The sequence below is a fragment of the Falco naumanni genome, chromosome 6, assembly GCF_017639655.2.
Source record: "Falco naumanni isolate bFalNau1 chromosome 6, bFalNau1.pat, whole genome shotgun sequence".
NCBI lineage: Eukaryota > Metazoa > Chordata > Aves > Falconiformes > Falconidae > Falco > Falco naumanni.
Genome location: NC_054059.1, coordinates 53,273,816 through 53,292,760, shown reverse-complemented (window position 1 = coordinate 53,292,760; position 18,945 = coordinate 53,273,816). Strand labels below are relative to the sequence as shown.

General features: G+C 35.4%; 1 protein-coding gene across 3 annotated transcripts in view; it reads right to left on the bottom strand.

Annotated features, from left to right (window-relative positions):
• The window catches only part of AHI1 (Abelson helper integration site 1), a 119,890-nt gene that overhangs the window by 81,556 nt on the left and 19,389 nt on the right, over positions 1 to 18,945 (bottom strand). For all 3 annotated transcript variants that reach the window (XR_005828474.1, XM_040598359.1, XM_040598360.1), the window contains exons 9-18: positions 18,748 to 18,933; positions 16,520 to 16,672; positions 14,384 to 14,516; positions 13,320 to 13,443; positions 10,822 to 11,051; positions 9,319 to 9,422; positions 8,590 to 8,708; positions 5,116 to 5,246; positions 3,695 to 3,835; positions 1,494 to 1,696 (exon numbers count right to left, since the gene is read on the bottom strand). Coding sequence is in view for 2 of the 3 variants with exons in the window: in XM_040598359.1 (XP_040454293.1) it covers positions 1,494 to 1,696; positions 3,695 to 3,835; positions 5,116 to 5,246; positions 8,590 to 8,708; positions 9,319 to 9,422; positions 10,822 to 11,051; positions 13,320 to 13,443; positions 14,384 to 14,516; positions 16,520 to 16,672; positions 18,748 to 18,933 (1,524 nt within the window). In the remaining variant the exon portion in view is untranslated. The remainder of the gene's footprint in view (positions 1 to 1,493; positions 1,697 to 3,694; positions 3,836 to 5,115; positions 5,247 to 8,589; positions 8,709 to 9,318; positions 9,423 to 10,821; positions 11,052 to 13,319; positions 13,444 to 14,383; positions 14,517 to 16,519; positions 16,673 to 18,747; positions 18,934 to 18,945) is intronic.

Below are 18,945 nucleotides of genomic sequence, written 5' to 3'. Positions count from 1 at the left end.
CACGTGTTCTGGGCAAACAAGAATGGTAATGTTACAGAGGAGAAGAAAAGAAACTTCCTCTATCATTCATTAAGGTTCCTGTTTAGGCAGCAAAGAAGAAAAACAAAAAAAAGGGAAAAAGAACCCCAAAACATTGATTCTAAAAGGGCCTGAAGACACTGGTCACAACACAAAAAAACCCGTCATACAGGATCAGAATATTCTCTATTTCTATCTAGCTTAAACCAAATTTTAATGTATTTACATTACATTCAAATCATCTATCTAAGCCGCAGACCTCTGAACTGCACTTATAAGTTATTTTTACATCCATTAGCTGCTGCTGTTAAGTTCACACATTTCAAACCCAGAATACCCTGTGTTGGCAGATCTGCTGTTCGGAGGTTCCAGCACCTTTGTCTCTTAAAACATGACCCCAGGCATGACCTCAGGCCTGGTTTACTGTCTACAAAGTATGCTGCTTGTCCCAGAACGGTAAACCCAAATGCAGTTCTGTCATTATGAACAGTAGTTATAACTGAACAGCACTATTCAGGAATATACTGCACTCTTGTCGCATGCAAAATTGTCTGAAGTTGGTGAATTTAACTTAATTAAATTTATTGCCAATTACAAAGTGTTTTAATTACTGACTTGGGTATTGAGAAACAAGACAAACAGTCAAACACCCAAAGAAAACACTTTACCTCCCTCTTTGTCTGTCTCAGCTTCGCTTCAGACCCCCTCTCTCTCTCCTTCCTTCTAGTCCCCAGTCTCCTTGCTTTTGTCATTATGTTACACTCAGTCCATTTGGTAAGGCAATAGATGGGCCAAGAGAGTGGGATCAGTGCAGAGCGGTTTGCTCTTTTTGTCTCTCCTTGTTTCTTACTCCTTTCAACTGCTTTGGTGTTGGTCCTCCACCAGCTGAAGTCCCCTTGGAGACTGTACCTGTACAGCATGGACTCCTCCATGGGTTGTAGTCCCTTCCAAAGTTTACCTCCTCCCATGTCTTCTTTTGTGTCCTCGCACATCTCCCATCTTTCCCTTCATGCCTACTGCATTATCTCCCCTGTATCTCCATTTGTGCATCATTTTGGGTCTCCTGCATCACCTCTGTGCTTCTTTCTGTGTCTTCTTTTCTGCCTCCTCACAACCCTCCTCCTGTATCTCCACTTGTGCCTCCTGACATGTTTCCCCTTTGTGTTTCCTCCTCTACTTTGGTGTCTCCCATCCCTCGTAGCTACTGATATTTATTAAATATGTTTTTGCAGAGATGCCACATGCTCTACTGTTTGGTTGTCATCAGTACTAGGTAAATAAAACCCACTAAGTTTTAGACAATCTCTTTGAAAGAGCTACTTACAGGTGCATAAATATTAGTGAGAGACGTCTTCATTTCTGAAGAACAGATCGCAAGATTACATACATATGTTCTGTTACATGTATCAATCCCAAAATATTTAGTCTTGTCAGCCAAAGTTCATATTTCTGGAAATTAATCAAATTTGACTTACCAAAACAGAATCAAGTTTTTGTTTCACCTTCTGCATTCTCATTGATGCTCTTGCAACACTGACAAACTGATCTGCTGGAGACATCACTGAACTATTTTGTACAGGAATTTCAGAGAAACTGCTAAAGAACTGTGGCCCTCTTGGTGCAGCTGTGGTAAGTGATGAACCGAGATCTTTTACAAGTTCAGCTTCCTGTTGTGCAACTGTGGAAATAACCAATATTAATGTGTCAGGTGAAGCCTTACGTTGCCATGGGAAAAAAACCCAATTGAATGATAGCTGTTGTTTCGCCAGCCATATCTTCAGTCAAACACCATCAGAATCTGTACTAACAGTGCTATATGGAAAACATGAAAATGACACAAAATTTTCCCCACAGTACCTCATTTCCCCCTAACTCTTCCTGATCACAGTGCCTCCCCCTTCTGTTATCTGTGTTCACTAACCTCTCACACAGAAGTGATATTTTTGTATTGCTTATAAACAAGTGTTCTCCATGCAGATATATCGAGGGGTGGGGAAGAGAAAGGAATTTTTCAAAGGCAAGAAAGTTACAGAGCTTGCACCGAGTTCAAGCCAGCTATTCTACTAGGTACGTTTCACATTTTTTTCGGCCTAGTTCAAGTGAGCTATTATACTCAAGTAAAATTTCAGAAGTTTCTACAGGCATAGCAGACATTCTTAGGAAGTAGCCTGTTCTAGAATAGGATACTTTTGATGAAAGTTGTGCTTGCTGTAATTTAAACAATTTGTTTGACTTTTTCAAATTTTGTACTGTGGTCTCAAGGAACAAAGTTTAAAAAAATTCATGAAAGTTTTGTCTAGGATATTCATGAAACTGTTGGTGTATGTAAAACACATACTGTTGGAATCTTAAAAACTGTGTCAATGACTGAAATTAGTATTACTATATGATTAACTCTTTCAACACTAAGGCAGTAAGACTACCTTCTGAAAGCAAACCGTGTGCTTTTAACCAAAAAAGGAACAAAAAATTTAGTAACAGACAATATAGAAAAGACCACAACCTATGCAAAAACTTACTGTCACCAGTGACTTAGTTAAGCAGTCAGATGATACAACCAACTACCAGTGTGATATCTGAATGATCTCTAAATACACACACGCATATATATAACTACCCTATGCTTTTTAAAAGCTCACTGTCTGCTGAACAGTCAAAAAATTTTGAAGTTCTCCACCTGAAAAATTGTTCATTGCACTCTAGAATGCAGATATCTTACTGGGTTGAAGTTTAGCACTGACTATTGAATGTAAAGTCATTCCACTTTATTTTCCTGTAAAAGTCAACCAGTTCACCAGACAAACTGTGAGATTTGATATGAGTAATCTCATTACTACGTGTTATTTAAAAAAACAAATATAAAAAGACAGGATGAGCTTTAGAAATCTATGTTCACTGCAAATATAATTCAAACAAAAATCTGTTACAGATATGCAAAATATATTGCATAATCTGTATCAACATTATTTACTATCTAGATGCAACAGGACCTCTGAAACTAAGTCCTTAATTGAAACAATGACATTGCTCAAGCTAACCACAAACACATAAATATCAGAAAAGCCTGCAAAAGACAGTCTGAATTTTACTTTGTATATCAAAACCCTAAAGTTAATCTTGAGTTGTCTCTTTAATCTAAAACAGGGAATAAACATATCTCTCTCATAATGACACCACAGACGTAACACCTGTTTATTAGAGCAATCTGTACTCTCTCATCCATTTCTAGACAGCTTCTGAACATTATTTTGCAAAAGCCAGCACAAAGTACTGAGATTTCTATTAAATTATACATGAATTTTCAGAATAGGTGTATTTTCGGGCTCCATAATCCATCTTGATATTGAAAAGCGGCTTTTAAATATCATATATAGGCAGCATCATACAAATAGAGTGCAATAAAAATCACACAGCATGACATACAATAACATTTAAACTTAAGATTACAAGGGACCTCTGGTGATTGGCTGGGTCAAAGCCCCTGCTCAAAGCCGGGTCACCTACAGTAGACTGCTCAGGGTCATGTCCAGTTTGGTTTTGGTATCTCCCAGGATAAAGATATGTATTATCATCAAATAACTGTTTCCTCTTTCCTTCAAAAGAAGTATAAATATTAGCAAATCACTTCTGAAAATAAAATATTTATGGGCGTGTAACAAGAAAATGTGTACTGTACCTTTATAATCATAAATGTATGCAAGAATTGGCTGGTTTTGACCAAAGGCACAAAATAACACCATGTGTTCATGTGGGTGAAAGGCGACATCACGAAGTGGAGATGTGAAGGGGAGTTCAGAATATATGGCCACCTGATCTCCTACAGAAGTGAAATATGATTAATTTGGAAATTAAACATGGAAATATATTTGATACAGCAAAACAACAGTTGGTTAGAGCTTGTATTACTACAGGGCAGTGACTGCCACTGTAAATACCCTTCAGTCAATTTCATTCTTGAAAGTTAGTATTTTGTATAAGACAAAAAATATTGCATGCTTTTAAGTTAGTGAGAAAAGTTAGTGCTGTTCCAATAGTTGCAGGAAACCCCAGAGGATGCATCAGGTTAGCAGAGTTCTTGTTCTGATAAGCACATTCTGGAAAGGCGGCGTTCCACAGTACTTGTGCTTGCATTTTGCCAGATAGCTATCTTAGCTGTGGATTTCAATTATATAGCACTGACAATAGCAGTGAAAGTTGAGCAGAAAATAAATAAAAATAGCTCTTCAGCTGATGGCGTTATGAATGTAAGTACAGTGTGTAAGCAAGTCGAAGTATGATGAAAACATACTATTAACAAAGTTCCTCCTCCCTCCTTTTATTCTTTTTTAAAGTTTTCAGATTAACTGTGTAGTGGCATAGATGTTTCCAACTATATTAGCTTACATGGAAAGAAATTAAAACCAGAACTGTTTGTTAGCTGCCAGTTTTAAAATATTTACTTCTTCCTTTTTAAAAATTATTTAGATCATAATTGGAGAAAGAATATAATGTCATCTAAATCAAGGACTGTATCCTGCTTTCTACTGTTATTTTTGTCCTTTTTACCTCACTGCACAATAAAGATGACAAACTATTATCTTACATTTACTTAATATTTTTCCAGAAAGATTTTGGTAGCTATTTTGAAATTACTACATTTGGGGAATAAATCATGAAGAAACCTTATATTATTCCTAAGGCCAAAAGCACTCAGTCTCTGACCACCCTTGGGAAACAGATGAAGTGTTCCTCGACAAAAGCCTAACTCCCAAATCCAAAAACCACAACAGATAGACTGAGTTGAGTTAAAACATTTTTCTGCATTCTGTTTTAAGACCTTCATCCACATGTAAAGAATTGTAGAACACAAAACGCTGAGCCTCAGGTGCTCTGTTCCTGCTGGATATTCCAAATGCTACATCTGCCTATTCATTTCTTCTAGAGAACTAAATCTTAGAGATTAATAATAGCTATTTAAAAGGTGGAGATAAGGCTTCAGGATTAAAGATCATCTATCCTGAAGTTTTATTCCATATAAAAAATGTTTCAATAAAACTTACAAAACCCTTTCCCCCTCCACCTTGACAACCTGGCTTAAGACCAAAAACAATCAATTACCTGTTTCTGGATTCCAAACATAAGCCTTTCCATCTTCACTTCCAGAAAATAGGAACGTACCACATGGTGTTAAGGTGCTGTGAATCTTTTCTCTGTAATTTGTGGCACCTATATATTTCTTTGTAGCCAAGCTAAAAATAAAGAATAGTTTGCAAATGTAGCAGATACTTTCAGAATAGACAATCTAACTTTTTATGTGTCAGTGCTCAGAAAAATCAATACACCTCGAATCCCAAATAGACATCTAAGCACCCACCTTTTGCAGAGTGCAATGTTTACCCTTTCTTTTCCCTGGCTTTCCTAATGCACCTGAAATTATAGATGAAAATATACATTCTTGTTTTTCAGCAGGAAATGGAAATACCCAGATCTAGATGTAGTAATTTGCATTTTCTTAATCCTTGGCTTTGCAAAAAATGGGGAAATTGGCACTATTATATCAAGTTCTGCCAAAAAAAGTTTTCATTATGCTACCTTGATTACATCCCAGTAGTGTTTAAATTTATCCAACAGCTCTCTTTAGTTCTTCAGACTAATATCTCCTTGGTTAGGAAACCAGCAGTAGAATCAACAAATTTTAGACATCAATGTTTATTTACTACTAATATTAGTATTTTTAATATGATCTTGCAACATCGGTATCCTATTCATTTTTTTCAGTGAAACACTATTGGTCAGTACAGTAATAAAGACCTACTAATGAACTACTGCCAGTTTATAGGCATCAAGCTGGGGAGAAACTACAAAAGGATTTAAAGAAGCCCCTTACAAGCTGGCTTATGCTAATCTTAAACATGGGGCACAGCTTGGAAAGAGATATGAAAGTTCAAAATGAAGACTAATACAGCAGTAATACTACTATGCAGAATTTGAGGCAAGAAGAATGGCAACAGGCCATGATAGCCCTCAAAGACAAGTAATTTTGAAACATGTTACTGCAGAAACAGTGGACGTATGCTGGGAAAAGTACAGTGCAGTTAATATGACAGGAATATTATTTCTAACAATATTCTGAATAAATATACCCTAGATATAATTGTATTTGGCAAGCAAGAGAAAAAGATGCTTTAATGATCACAGTGCAAGACCATATTAGCCCAAATCTGAGTTTCAGCTGCGTGAGTAAGAAAGATAGTATCTCTGAGATGTCATGTAGAAGAGCTCTGCAAGATGTAAAACTAACCTGCACATGAAACCCTAAGGAGAGGTCTGAACCAAAACCAAACCTCTGATCACATACCTGAGTGACAGGACAGCAGCATTATCCAAAAAGATCAAAAAAGTAAGTAGAAGGAGGAAAGTTAAGAACACCTAGCTGTCAATACAAGTGAATTGTGTTGATCTGTGACCTCCACCCCCTCTTTTCTCATGCAGGGAATGAACAGTTAATGCTGACGCGTAAAATTATCACTGCTGGGTATCTGACCCTGTGGTTTATTGACAGACTTAAGCCAATGTAACTGTGGGATGCGGTCAAAGCAGCAGTCCTGCTACTGTCCTCTCCACCCTTATTTTCCCAGGCTCTCCCTCATTTCTTCTCTAGTGTTTGGGCAGCTATCAGATGAGATTGATCTGATAGTTGATTAAAATGAAAATTAATCATTTGTATTTGTAGGCTGATTTTTAGTTGGATCAGTTCACTGATCTGACTTAGCCCGCATCAAAAGATCTCTACAGCTGATAAAAAGGAAATGCTAGGAATACATGGCCATGGGTGTGGGAGATAGGAGGAGATGGTGTGTCCTATGGATAAAATGGCCTAAAGAAATTGTGAAACTGCACACTATATTAACCCTTTCTGGGAGATTAGTATGCATGTCAATTTTTTTTCTCTCAAACTAAAACACTCTGCCCTTTCTAGGAATGGTAGTGATAGAAAAACACTATCTGCCTCAAAAACTACAGGTTTCCTCTGTTAATTCACCAATTTCAAGCTTCCATTGAGTGGATAGTTTAGCCTTCTAACATGGTCATTATAATTTATCATTTACAATAAAAGATTAAGAGTGCACTATAAGATTGGAAAGTCTTCAGCTAGTTCAAACATCCAATCCAAAAGAATCATAGAACCATTTAGGATGGAAAAGACCTTTAAGGTCATAGAGTCCAACTGTTAACCCAGGACTGCCCAGTCCACCACTAAACCATGTCCCTAAGTGCCACATCCACACGTTTTTTAAATACCTCCAGGTATGGTGACTCAACCACTTCCTTGGGCAGCCTGTTCCAAAGCCTGACAACCCTTTTGGTGAAAGAGTATTTCCTAATATCCAACCTAAACCCCCTTGGTGCAAATTAAGGCCATTTCCTCTTGTTCTATCACTTGTTACTTTGGCGAAGAGACTGACCCCCCCTTTGCTACCTCTCCTGAGAGACAGTGTGTGTGTATGTGTATATATATGTGTGTGTGTGTATCACACATAAAAGTATATTCTAAAAGAATGTTGTTTCTCATGCTATGAGAGTGGAAAGGTATTTTCCACAGGTTATTTCATGAAGAAAACTAGGGACCTTTAATCTTCTGCGTGGCAAGGGGATGAAGGGAACCCATGAAATTAAGAATGAACCATATAAAATAAGCATTCATATATTTAATGTGACTTTCCAGAAGAGAATGTTCAGGTGCATCTTATCAATGGGTGTAACTGATAGGACTGAGACTCTTCACGGTTTCACCCAGTGAAAGGACAAGAGGGAACAGACAAAAATTGAAATATAGGAAATTCCATTTGAAATTAAGAAAAAAAGTTCTCTTATTTTGAGAACAATCACTAGAGCATGTTGCTTACAGAAGTTGTAAACTGTCCATCCTTACAGATATCCAAAAAACAACTGGACAAAACTCTTGAGTAACAGGCTTTCATACTTTGATTGTAGGGGCTGGACTGGACACTCTCCAACCTCAATGACTCGAGTGATTCTGCAATCCCCTTGTTTTTTATTGTAGTTTATTACAAAAGAATCAAGCTCATAATTTTTATTTTCATTTTAATAGTTAAGTTAAAAATATTTCACAGCCTGCTTAATATACCATATATCACTGCATTTTTCAGTATTTATGATGACAAGCTTCATTCCATTTTATCATTAAAACACCCTTCCCCAGTCTTAACAATGAGAAAATAACACACAAACACATGTTATAATTTCAAAGTTATTATCAAGCCCAGAATGCATTTTTAAAAGTTAATTCAATCTTCAGGAGACTAGTGCCTTTTCCTTCACGCCACCTTAAACTCCCAAGTAATCTAGTAATTTTTGGATATTCTATTCTAAAAGACTTACCCAATATCACACAAAAGGTCTGTAATACAGCAGTATTTTGAAATCATTTCCTAACCCTAATATTGCTATCCTTGATTATTAGGACATCTTCTCTAGAACTATACATTTAATAGTTTTATGTGCTTTATTTGCCCAAGTAAATTTTAAACCAAAAAGGAAATACACACTTCTCGCCAAAAGTCTACTTACATTCTGAGATCCATGATTCTCACAGTACTGTCTCTGGCATGGATTAATAAACGCCTTCCATTTGGATGCACCTCCAAATGATTTATTGGTGTTCCTTTAATATCATTTTCTTTTATTTCCTACAGAAAGAAGGAAAATAAAGTAAAAAACAAACAAACAAACAACTTTCTGTTTTAAAACTCATGTTTTTACAAATCATTACTCATTTTTCTCTTGCATTACTCTTTTTCTGCCTACTTCATTCTATTTGGTTAAGGAAAACGTTTCTTCCTTTATTAAGGCATTACATCCTAAGCAATCAACTTTTCAGAACCACAAGGCAGATTCTGCTGTGACTCTGAACTCTTGAGACACAGTTGATGAGAGAAGTGCTGACTCAACATTAAGCCTTTCAGGTATGAACAGGTGATTTGTAAAGCCTGTGGTCTATTTTATTGTTGCCTCTAGAGAAAAAAATTACTGCAATAGTATTTATCTGTTAATACAATGCTATTAAAGCTCAAGCATTTTCATATTTTACATACAAAAAATTGAAGTTGTAAAACAACTCAACAGTTTTAAGTCAATGAATCACAGCATATACTATCAGCACTTTTGTGCTGTTATTTAAAGGAAATACACCTTTTCAGTTAAACAAAACAATTATAAAAAATTTGAACTCAAATCAAATTACTAGATTTGGAACATTTCACATAAAAATGATGACACTAGTTTAAGAAACCTATATACCTTATCAATCCTCCATTGTTGAAACAGGTGTGGAGAACTTCCTTTGACAGATGTATCCCAAACTATTATCAGTCCTGAACTATCTCCTGAGAACATGTGGAGCCCTGTGAAATAATGTCTTATCAGCAGAATACCACACAAAAGAACTAACACAGAAAAGGACGCATGAACAAGAAAACCTTTTTCTGTTATTTTTGTGAATAGGCAAACACCAATTCTTTCTTCTCTTTTGCTACAATACACTCATTGTAAATATGTTTTGCTCAAAATGCGTGATGTAAGTTGATACCATAAATTTGGATTCAGCATGCAAGTCAGATACTGGAGTGCAGAATATTCTTTTTTTTTCATTTTTACTCATATTCTGAAACCAACAAAAAGTGAGCATTTATAGCTCAATGAGCTTCACATGATACTCAGATTCTTGACCTATACGTTCACTGAGCATCTTGCACAAGAACAAATACTGTTTTCCAACGGTTGTTCTTAAATTAAGCACAAATATTTGTTCTTCATAAAAATGCAACTCTTTCCTCTTTGTAGTACCTACTCCAGTGAATACCTCCAAAAATGAACCACCTAATTACTAATGATGCCACCAATATCAGAAAGTCAAACACAAGTAATTTATTCATTCACCAGTCTTCGACTTCCCACTCTCCACTAGTACGTGTCAGTACCTCTCAATCACTTTTCTGCTGTTAATCTCCAGCTAACATTAGTCACAATAGTCAAATCTGTCCTTTTCTGTCAGTTTTTCACATTCTCTGTCAATGTTGAGAAGTTGACCACCTTCCCACTTCTTCAGTCTAGCATTAAAAGTCTCACAATCTAACTACTGCTGCTCACTATCTTCATATTGACAACTTTGAATGACAACATAGTGGAGCTCTTTGCTACTGTTCTGATCATGCGATCATGAATCATACTGTTCTGAAGTCTGTTCTGAGAATTCTCTAGAAGCTAGTTTCAGATTTCCTGCTTCTGTTTTTAAGTTAGTACATAATTCTTCCACCTGGAAAAATTCTAGCCAAACCTGCTTTTTTTCCAGCTTACCTCTCTACGCTAACTGCTAGGCTTTCCACCTGCATCCTCATGCATTTGTCTCCTCCGAACAGGAGCATCTGTGCTTTACATTCTGCAGATTTTTGCTGCAATACATACAAAACATTAACTAACTAATAACAGCTAGTTGTAGGGACAACAAAAACTAAACCATGACCAAAATTTGCCCAGTCATCATTGCCTGATCACTACACATTTGTTTGCCTGTCCTTTCTACACTTACTTTTTGTGATTACTCTCCATCTGTATCAGGGATTGTGTGTCCCTTTGTGGTCATCCAAATAAGGCATCAAACTAACATATTAATTACAAACACAGCTAAAAATATTCTAATCTATTACACCATTTTACCTTGCCTCTATGAAATAAAGCAAACTAGGAATGCTCAAGTTGGTCTTCAAGTGAAGACTATTTGAAAAAGTAATACTAAGCACGTACCTTCTGCATCAAAACAAAGCGTGTTGATGAAACTTTTGTGACCATCAAGCTCCTGCAGCAGTTGCCCATGGATTTCTTTCACATTTGCATTCCAGATTCTAATCATTGCGTCATAACATCCTGTCACAACCAAGGAGTCAGCAACTGGGTGGTACTTTGCAGTGTAAACAAATGAAGGATGAGGGAAAACTCTCACTGCAGAGGCTGCCTGCATGTCTATTTTCCACATTCTAAAAGGAAAGAATGTGAGGATATCTACTGTAGAAAGCAATCACACACAGGTATAACTGAATACCGTATTTTGTGATAGTGGTTCTAGAGGCAAATGCTAGCAAACACTTGCCAACACCTATTTATCCTACCAATTTGTTCCACCTATATTTAATATGGTACTTTCTAACAAGACTTAAGATACAGTTACATAGTACTCTGTCTTCAGAGTACATTCGTGACTACTTACTCATTTAATGGACATTTTAAAATACTGAAAAAATTCCATGGAATGGATCAGTTTCTTTCTTTCCAAAGTTATAACCAAATTATTAAGACCTTCTGGGGAATCACTCATTTAAATAAATAAATGGTAGAACAAAAAAACCTGCAAAAGGAACATTTAGGACCACTAAATATAAATAAAATCCACAAAAAGTTTTTAAAATAACCATTACCTCCCACATATGATTGTGATCTCAAGGATGTTTTCTTCACATAAATTCAGTTCTTACAATTAATTTATTTCCTATCCTTCACCACCCATAGCTGTAAGATCAGATTTTTCTTAGGAAGTGTTTTTTGTTTGATGCTATATGTTTTATTATTGAGCCTTCCCCAAACATGAGTCCATAAAGAATGGAATGGTACCTGGATCATGAAATACAGGTGGGCACATTTCAGGGTGCTTAGTTACAGTATGCAGTTTAATTGTTTGACTGCCACCCCTCCAGGTGGGGTAACTACTTCTGGTGGCTAATGAAGAATTCTAAGCTTACTCTGAGGTGAGTTCATTACAAAATTGCAATTTCTTAGAGTATTGCAACTAACTTGCAACTTAAGGTGCAAAGTTCACAAGGAGCCTACCTATCTTTTAGAATGATTTTGCTCTAACAACATAAAAGTTAATTTATTGTTCACAAATAACATGGGACTAAAGCTTGGGAAGGCTCAAGGGTAACGTAAAACACTATATAAAAAAGAATTCACATAAGTTCCCAAATTTCCCTCCAAATTGCTTTAGAATTTAGCCTGAGAGATGATCCAAGTAATAAACAGATAATGACTTTAATTTTGGTCCTCATCCTTCAGTTCTACCATAATTCAAGAGCAAAGTGCTCCCAAAGTGAAAGGGAAAAAGAAGAAACTCCTTGCCTAAAAAATTAAGGCTTTTTAAAGGAGCTTAAGGCAACGGACAATAAATACAGGAACTAATAACTCGTACAGTGACTATGCATAGTACACAGAAGAAGAGGCAGACCACTACAGTTTCAATTTGCTGCCAAAAATTCAAGAATTGAGGAACAGCTAGGCCTTCTTATAGGCAACAAATGACTGAATCCGGTGTTTACTTCAATATTAAAAAAAATATCTTCATTTAATCTGCTTCCAAATAAAAAAAATGGGCTAAGCTCTTAAAATACTCTTTTTCATGCCTAAATATAAACAGCAAAAAACAAAACAGTTCCACACATACAATACATCATTTAACAATTCTTCTGGCATTTCAATTATGCAACTGCCCATAGCATTACTGCATTGCATAACAGAAACAACAGATAGGGATCTGAAGAGCTAAAAAACAAAACAAAAAAACCAAAAACCCTCCACCCTACAAAAAATTATGAAGTTTCTCAAAATAAAATTGTGCAGTATCACAGCTGTATTTTCTTGTATTTCTACAGTTTTGAGGGTTTTGCTTTAAAATATTAATTTGTTCAAGGTTTAAACATTAACACTGCATTGAAGTACACTTTTTAATTGTAGAGGAAAAAGTGTACATATTCAAGTCTCAGAAATAATACTATCAAATTTCATTTACACCAATTTACATTGAATTATTTAAGCATCCAAAAACTAGGGGAAAAAATTTTAAAATTACATACATATGTACAGTGTGGCAAATTTATATGCATAACTTGAATCTTAATCTTTCAGCTTCCTGTCTCATGTTTAAATTTGAAAACTTAATATTACATTCATAATATGGCAATTTCTCCAAGGACAGAGTATGCCAGCTGTCTCAGTGACTTCCCGAAATCTAAACTTTTTGGTCATTTGCTGCACTGTACCACAATGTGACAGTTTTTGGAAAAGCTTTGTTTTCAAATACATATACATTAGAAATCAATGTATTAAACACGGCGTGATTAACTCCATCACAATTTTTATATTTACACGGTATCAAATCTTTAATTAAAACATTGTAGCAGTTTGTAGTAAGACATGAAATTGGACCACTTTCTTTTCTGCTTCTGATGCTGCCAGAACACCTTCATCATACTCACCTGACAGTGCCATCAGAGGATGCAGTAAGAAGGTATTGATTGTCTTTTGACCAACAAAGATCATACACTATGTTAAGGTGACCATAAACTTCTCTCAGGAGCCGTCCAGAAGGAATATCATACACTAGTGAAGTTTAAATACAAAAACATTTTTTTAAAGTATTTACAATAAATTATATGCAATTATTAGTACAAAGTTTAGTTTAATCTTAGGCAGAGTTTTTGCTATCACAAGTTAAGTTTATTTATCTTCTCATTTTCAAAGAACAAGATCAAATAGTTGCTGGATATGCATGGATGGCATGCATATACTTCCATCTAGTGGTTCATGGATGTCACAGATGTCTTAGCCCCTAAGAAACCCTTAAGAAACAGCCTACTTGCTTTAAATTATTAGAACCAGATTAAGATTATAATTTCTATTTATTTTTTTAAAAAATGTTGACAGGTACACGACCATTCTTTGAAATAGATTAATACTGAGATCATTTTCTGGGGCTGTTCCTTCCATTTAAACATTTAAATAATTTTTGTATACTTAAAATACTGTTCTCTCTAAATCTCAATATTCTTATGCAGGATTTAAGAACTGTGAAGAAGCAGTCCCAAGTATGAGTAATAAGGAATATTTGTAGTTCCAACAGAAATGGACCATGGAAGACAGATGCTGCCAGTAGTCTGTCTGGAGATGACAATATTGTGGGTATCTTAACTTTTCATGACAAAAAGTATGCATGTGCAGTGGGGGCTGGAAAAGTTATTTTACTTTAAAACTTATTATCAGAAAACATGTTCTTTAGGCAAACTGATTTAGTATTTCCATTAGACCTCTGCACAGAAACAGTGGGATTTCATACCGTTAAACTGTGTATACACTACCACATAAGAAAAGCTAATTCTGGCCCCGGTAACACAGAAAGAGCATTTTCCTCAATGCTTTTCGGTGCACACAACAATTTACAAAACATGCTTTAAAACTCCACAATTTAAAATTACATCTCTTGCCCTTTAATGTCAAAACTACATGAGTTATAAGAAAAAAACGCCAAACATTTTAAACTTACAAGCAATGGGATAGCCATTCCTTCCTGCACATGCTGCTGCCAGTGTTCTCCCATCATGAGAGAAGCGAATACAGAAACAGCCCATATCTCCACCTCGCAGTGAAAACAGATGCTTGTTCGGTATGCGGCAAGCCTAGCTTTTCAGGCAAGAATTGGGATAACAAAAATATGAATATTAACTACCCAATGCTTAAAACATTCTGGGTTGCTGTCACGCAACAAGTTTTAAAAAGCTACTAACATCTTAAGGGAATTTAAAAGAAAAATTCAACCTTATAAACAAAGACAGTTCTGCTGCATAACTTGGGCCACATCTAGTTTGCCCCATTTTTACAGACAACTAGCAAGTTTTAAAAACCTAAGTAAATGTAAGATTGAATTAAAATTCCTTAATCTTAAGAAGTTCTTAAAGATTACTATCGCCAATAATAGAAGCTGTAGAGTTAAGACTGTAAGTCAAGCTTCTTTAAGGAGTCTAAGCACAACTTTTATAAACTTAATGATTGCAGAGTGAACTCAAGACGATTAAGTACAGGCACTCAAACTCTCGGTCTACCAAATCACCTTTAGCATTCCTCATCTGTATTTCAATTCCTGATTTTTTTAAGCATAACTGGAGATGAAACATTTTTAAAAACTGCACAGGTATAATAGTCCCCCTTCCTCTCTCCTGAAGTATTTCCTCTTTTTCACCCAAGGGCTTTTTGTCCAGAACTAAATTCAAAGGGCAATTCAAATATGCAGAGTAGTTATATGATTATTTAACCTAAACCCGATTTACCTTTACAAATGAAACATGAGTATTAACAGATTCATATGCATTTCATATTTAATTAATATATCAAATAATTCATAATTCTATAAAACATTTTGGAAAAATAACTTCATCTATCTATATGTATGGAAACATACAACTGTCTTGTGGTTCTTTAAAAAGATAACTTAGATTCAAAGGCAAAAATTAAATGCATAAAAAGGAAATAATAATTCTGAATGACTATTCATTTTTAAGCAAGCACATCTGCTTTAATATTCTTTGGCTAACAGGCATGCCAAATCACACTATCCTTACTGACACTTTTTCACAAGACAGTGCATCACAAAATACATCATTGTTGCTACTAAAGCTCTCCAATATTTACATGGACTGCTTTAAGTATAAGTGAGCTGTCAAATGTAATTTCTATGATGGCAGGTAAATATTCTTAGGATCATATTTCTCTTAGTTTCAATTACACACTTATATTCAGAATGGCAACCTTCTGAAAAGTAACAAACATTAACATAAATATAGGTATCCTGCCATTTTTGGTAAGAAAATTTCCATTGTAAAAACAGACTCATCTATTCTTTGCAATTTTATTACTGTTAGCAAACATTACTGGCAAATAAAATTAAGTCCACGTACATTTATGTGTTCTTTTTAAAAAGATCTGTACAAGGAGTACAGTATGGAATCAAAATAAAGTTCAACATTCTTTGGTAACAAGTCTTTATGTTATATTATTCAGTTTTTGATAGAACCATGAACTCATGCTAATGCCACTCTACAGAATAATATGAAATCACTGCATGGACATTCTATATATAGTTGCAAAAATATTCCCGTTTTATGGTTGCTTATTTCCATTAGCCAGAGTGACCTAGGAGTTAGGATGAAGTCAGCAAGAACCTTCTTAAGAAGGTTCCTCAATTAAAGTTCCTTCTGTTATGCTGTAAAAATAACTTTAACGGAGGGAATTAAAACAAAACAAACAAAAAAATAAAAAAAAGAAAAAAGCCCAATCACAAAACAAACAAAAAAATATATTTCCAATCAAGCTGAAATCTGAGATTTGCTATCTTAATTCCACTGCCTGAACAGCCCTACACTTTCAAATTCCTAGACAAATCTGTCGAGAAAAATACGTGACTGTTCCAGGAAAAAATGGTTAAATCAGTCACATTTGGTAAAGAAGATAAGCATCCACTACTACGTTTGAGAGTTTTTTATGTTTTTTATTTTGTTTATTTTTTTTAAAAAATTGATTTAATTAATTACTTGCTTCATAATACCTATATGATAAAAATAAAGTTATAAAAAGACAGTCGATCTTTAAATTATTTTCCTTTAAAAAACAAAGAAAAACATTTCACCTGTCCAGGCAATCTTGTCCATTTAAATGGTTCCTTTTTCTCCTCTGTAAAAGGTTCATGTGATTTTTTAGATCCATCTCTCTGAAGCTCACACAGTGCTGCACTACTTTGTTCCTGCTGAACAGCTATCATAGAGCGGAAAGAAGGAGCAACCTTAACGGAAACAAAAGTAACTATCAGGAAAAAGTAGTTTTAAAATTTTAATTTCTGAAAAGATTAAAAGGTACTTTTTTAACTTCAAATGTATTGCATTATTACATCTGAAAAGTAGAGACTGGAAAAAGCTTAATACACATAGATTGCATAGCAAACACTAACCATCAAGTCAGAAAGTAATCTGAGCTTTCAAAGTTGTCAGTGAGATGGTATTAAAGATTTTTCAAATAATGGATACTTTTCTATTTTTATTAACTATCCAGGCCAGTGAAAATCAGTAATACTCTACTACCTGGTGAAGGTGTTGTGTTAAAATAAAAATAAAAAAAAAGAAAAAAAGAAAAAGAAAAGCATTTCAGCACGTACATAGTTCCAGTGACATTAATCTACCACCTTCACATCAAAATACTGCTTTGGCAACAAAACCCATTCATGATACCAAAAGATATTACCAGCGTTATGTATCGAACAAACCATGTTCAACTACTGCAAAGCAAAAAGGACTGACATTTGTGATGTTAATCCTGGGTCAAGCATATATACTTTCCAAACTTCTGCATTTACTGAACTTTACCTACAAGTTACACCAAGCCTGAAAACACAGTAAGCCTTAATGCTGTGAAGCAGCCTGGCAGCCCCGTGACTGAGGGGGACAGAGGCCATTAAGAGGCAGCTGCAGTTCTGATCAGTTATCACTAAGACAAGTTCAGAAACACATCTGAATACCAGGCAAAATTAGTTCTTGTCCCAGCTGACAGTTGCTAGGTATCCATTTCAGGGTGAATAAATGTCTAGGTTCCTGTGACTAAAAAGGGAGGCTGGACACCTACTATGCTAGTAGAAACCAATTTAGGAGCTTGAATCAGTTGTCGACACATAGATGTCTACTTCCATGCAAGATGCTGTTTTATCTGAGACATCTATTTTCGTATCTACCAGCCCATGCAAGAAGTATGGGATATCTGGGCCCTTCTAGAGAACCAGGAGACAAGGCAGGATCTGTAAGAGATCTTGAATAGAAGCACAAATCTATGCATAGAAAAACGTATCATGCCATGGCTCTTATCTGGAGCTCAATCCCAGCCTTGGCAAGTCTGGCGTTTATCAGAACGAGAATGAAATTGTATCAGTAGCCAATAGATTCAAGTCAAGCACAGCTCAGAAAGTTGCCAATTCATCACATCACTTGAACTGCACAGACAACTGTAAAGTAGGGGCAGCTGTAAACCAGTGATAGCACCTAAACATAGCAGGAAAACACTTAGACCATGGAGAAGACAGGCTCAGAAAACTTCCAAAAAGATGAAGCACAGCTGCTCAAGGAAAGCGCACAGAATTCTTAAACTACCTCAGCAGCTGACTGAGCAAGAGATGTGCAGATATTCCAGTATACAATTAGAAAAATGTCCCAAAACCGTAAGAACTAATCCCACAGATTAGTTTGGGTTTGTAACACATCTCAGAAGGCTTCCACAGATGAAGAAAGACTTAAAACAGCTGCAAATACACATGGAAAATTATGTAATAGAACAATGTTGTACTCACATTGTAGAACAATAAATGCTGTATTTATTTTAAATACACATCTCTGCGCATTCCAATGTAACCCTGTCTCTAAAGAAGTTTTCATTTGAGAAAAAAAAAATAACTCATTATAACTTGAGGGTGCAGGGAATCAGAGTTAAGTGACTTACAACTTATCTCACTTACAGAATTTACACACCTGCATGAGTCCAGTGACTTAAAATGCCATTTCTCTAATGAGAAGGAATATCAAACTTCAAGAAAAAACCCTGAAAGTTTTCTGTAATTGGCAAAATATGAAAAATTGCAGATGTGAAAGTACACCTATTTTTCAAATATAGCTATGAAGGGCTGAGTTTGGAACACAACTTAAGATACAAAGTTACTATACCTAGTTATATATTAGTTATTTTATATACTGCATTTAAGTGCAGCTTTTCTATACGTGCATACAAATACACACACTCACATGCTCTAGCTAGCTACTAGTTCCTACAGAAAAGTCTGCATATTTGTAAATATATTTATATATTATATATTTCACTTACATGATCTGGCAGTTTTATGCCTCTTACAGTTACATATAATGTTGATGGGTAACGCTTTCTAGGACATTTTACCCACCAGTCATAAATCTCAACAACATTCGAATGCGACTTGGTCCTTGGAGGAGGGTAATACAACTGCAGGCGGAGTTTTCCATCAATGTTTAGAACTCCATTTGCACCTACAAGCTGGAAGGGTGA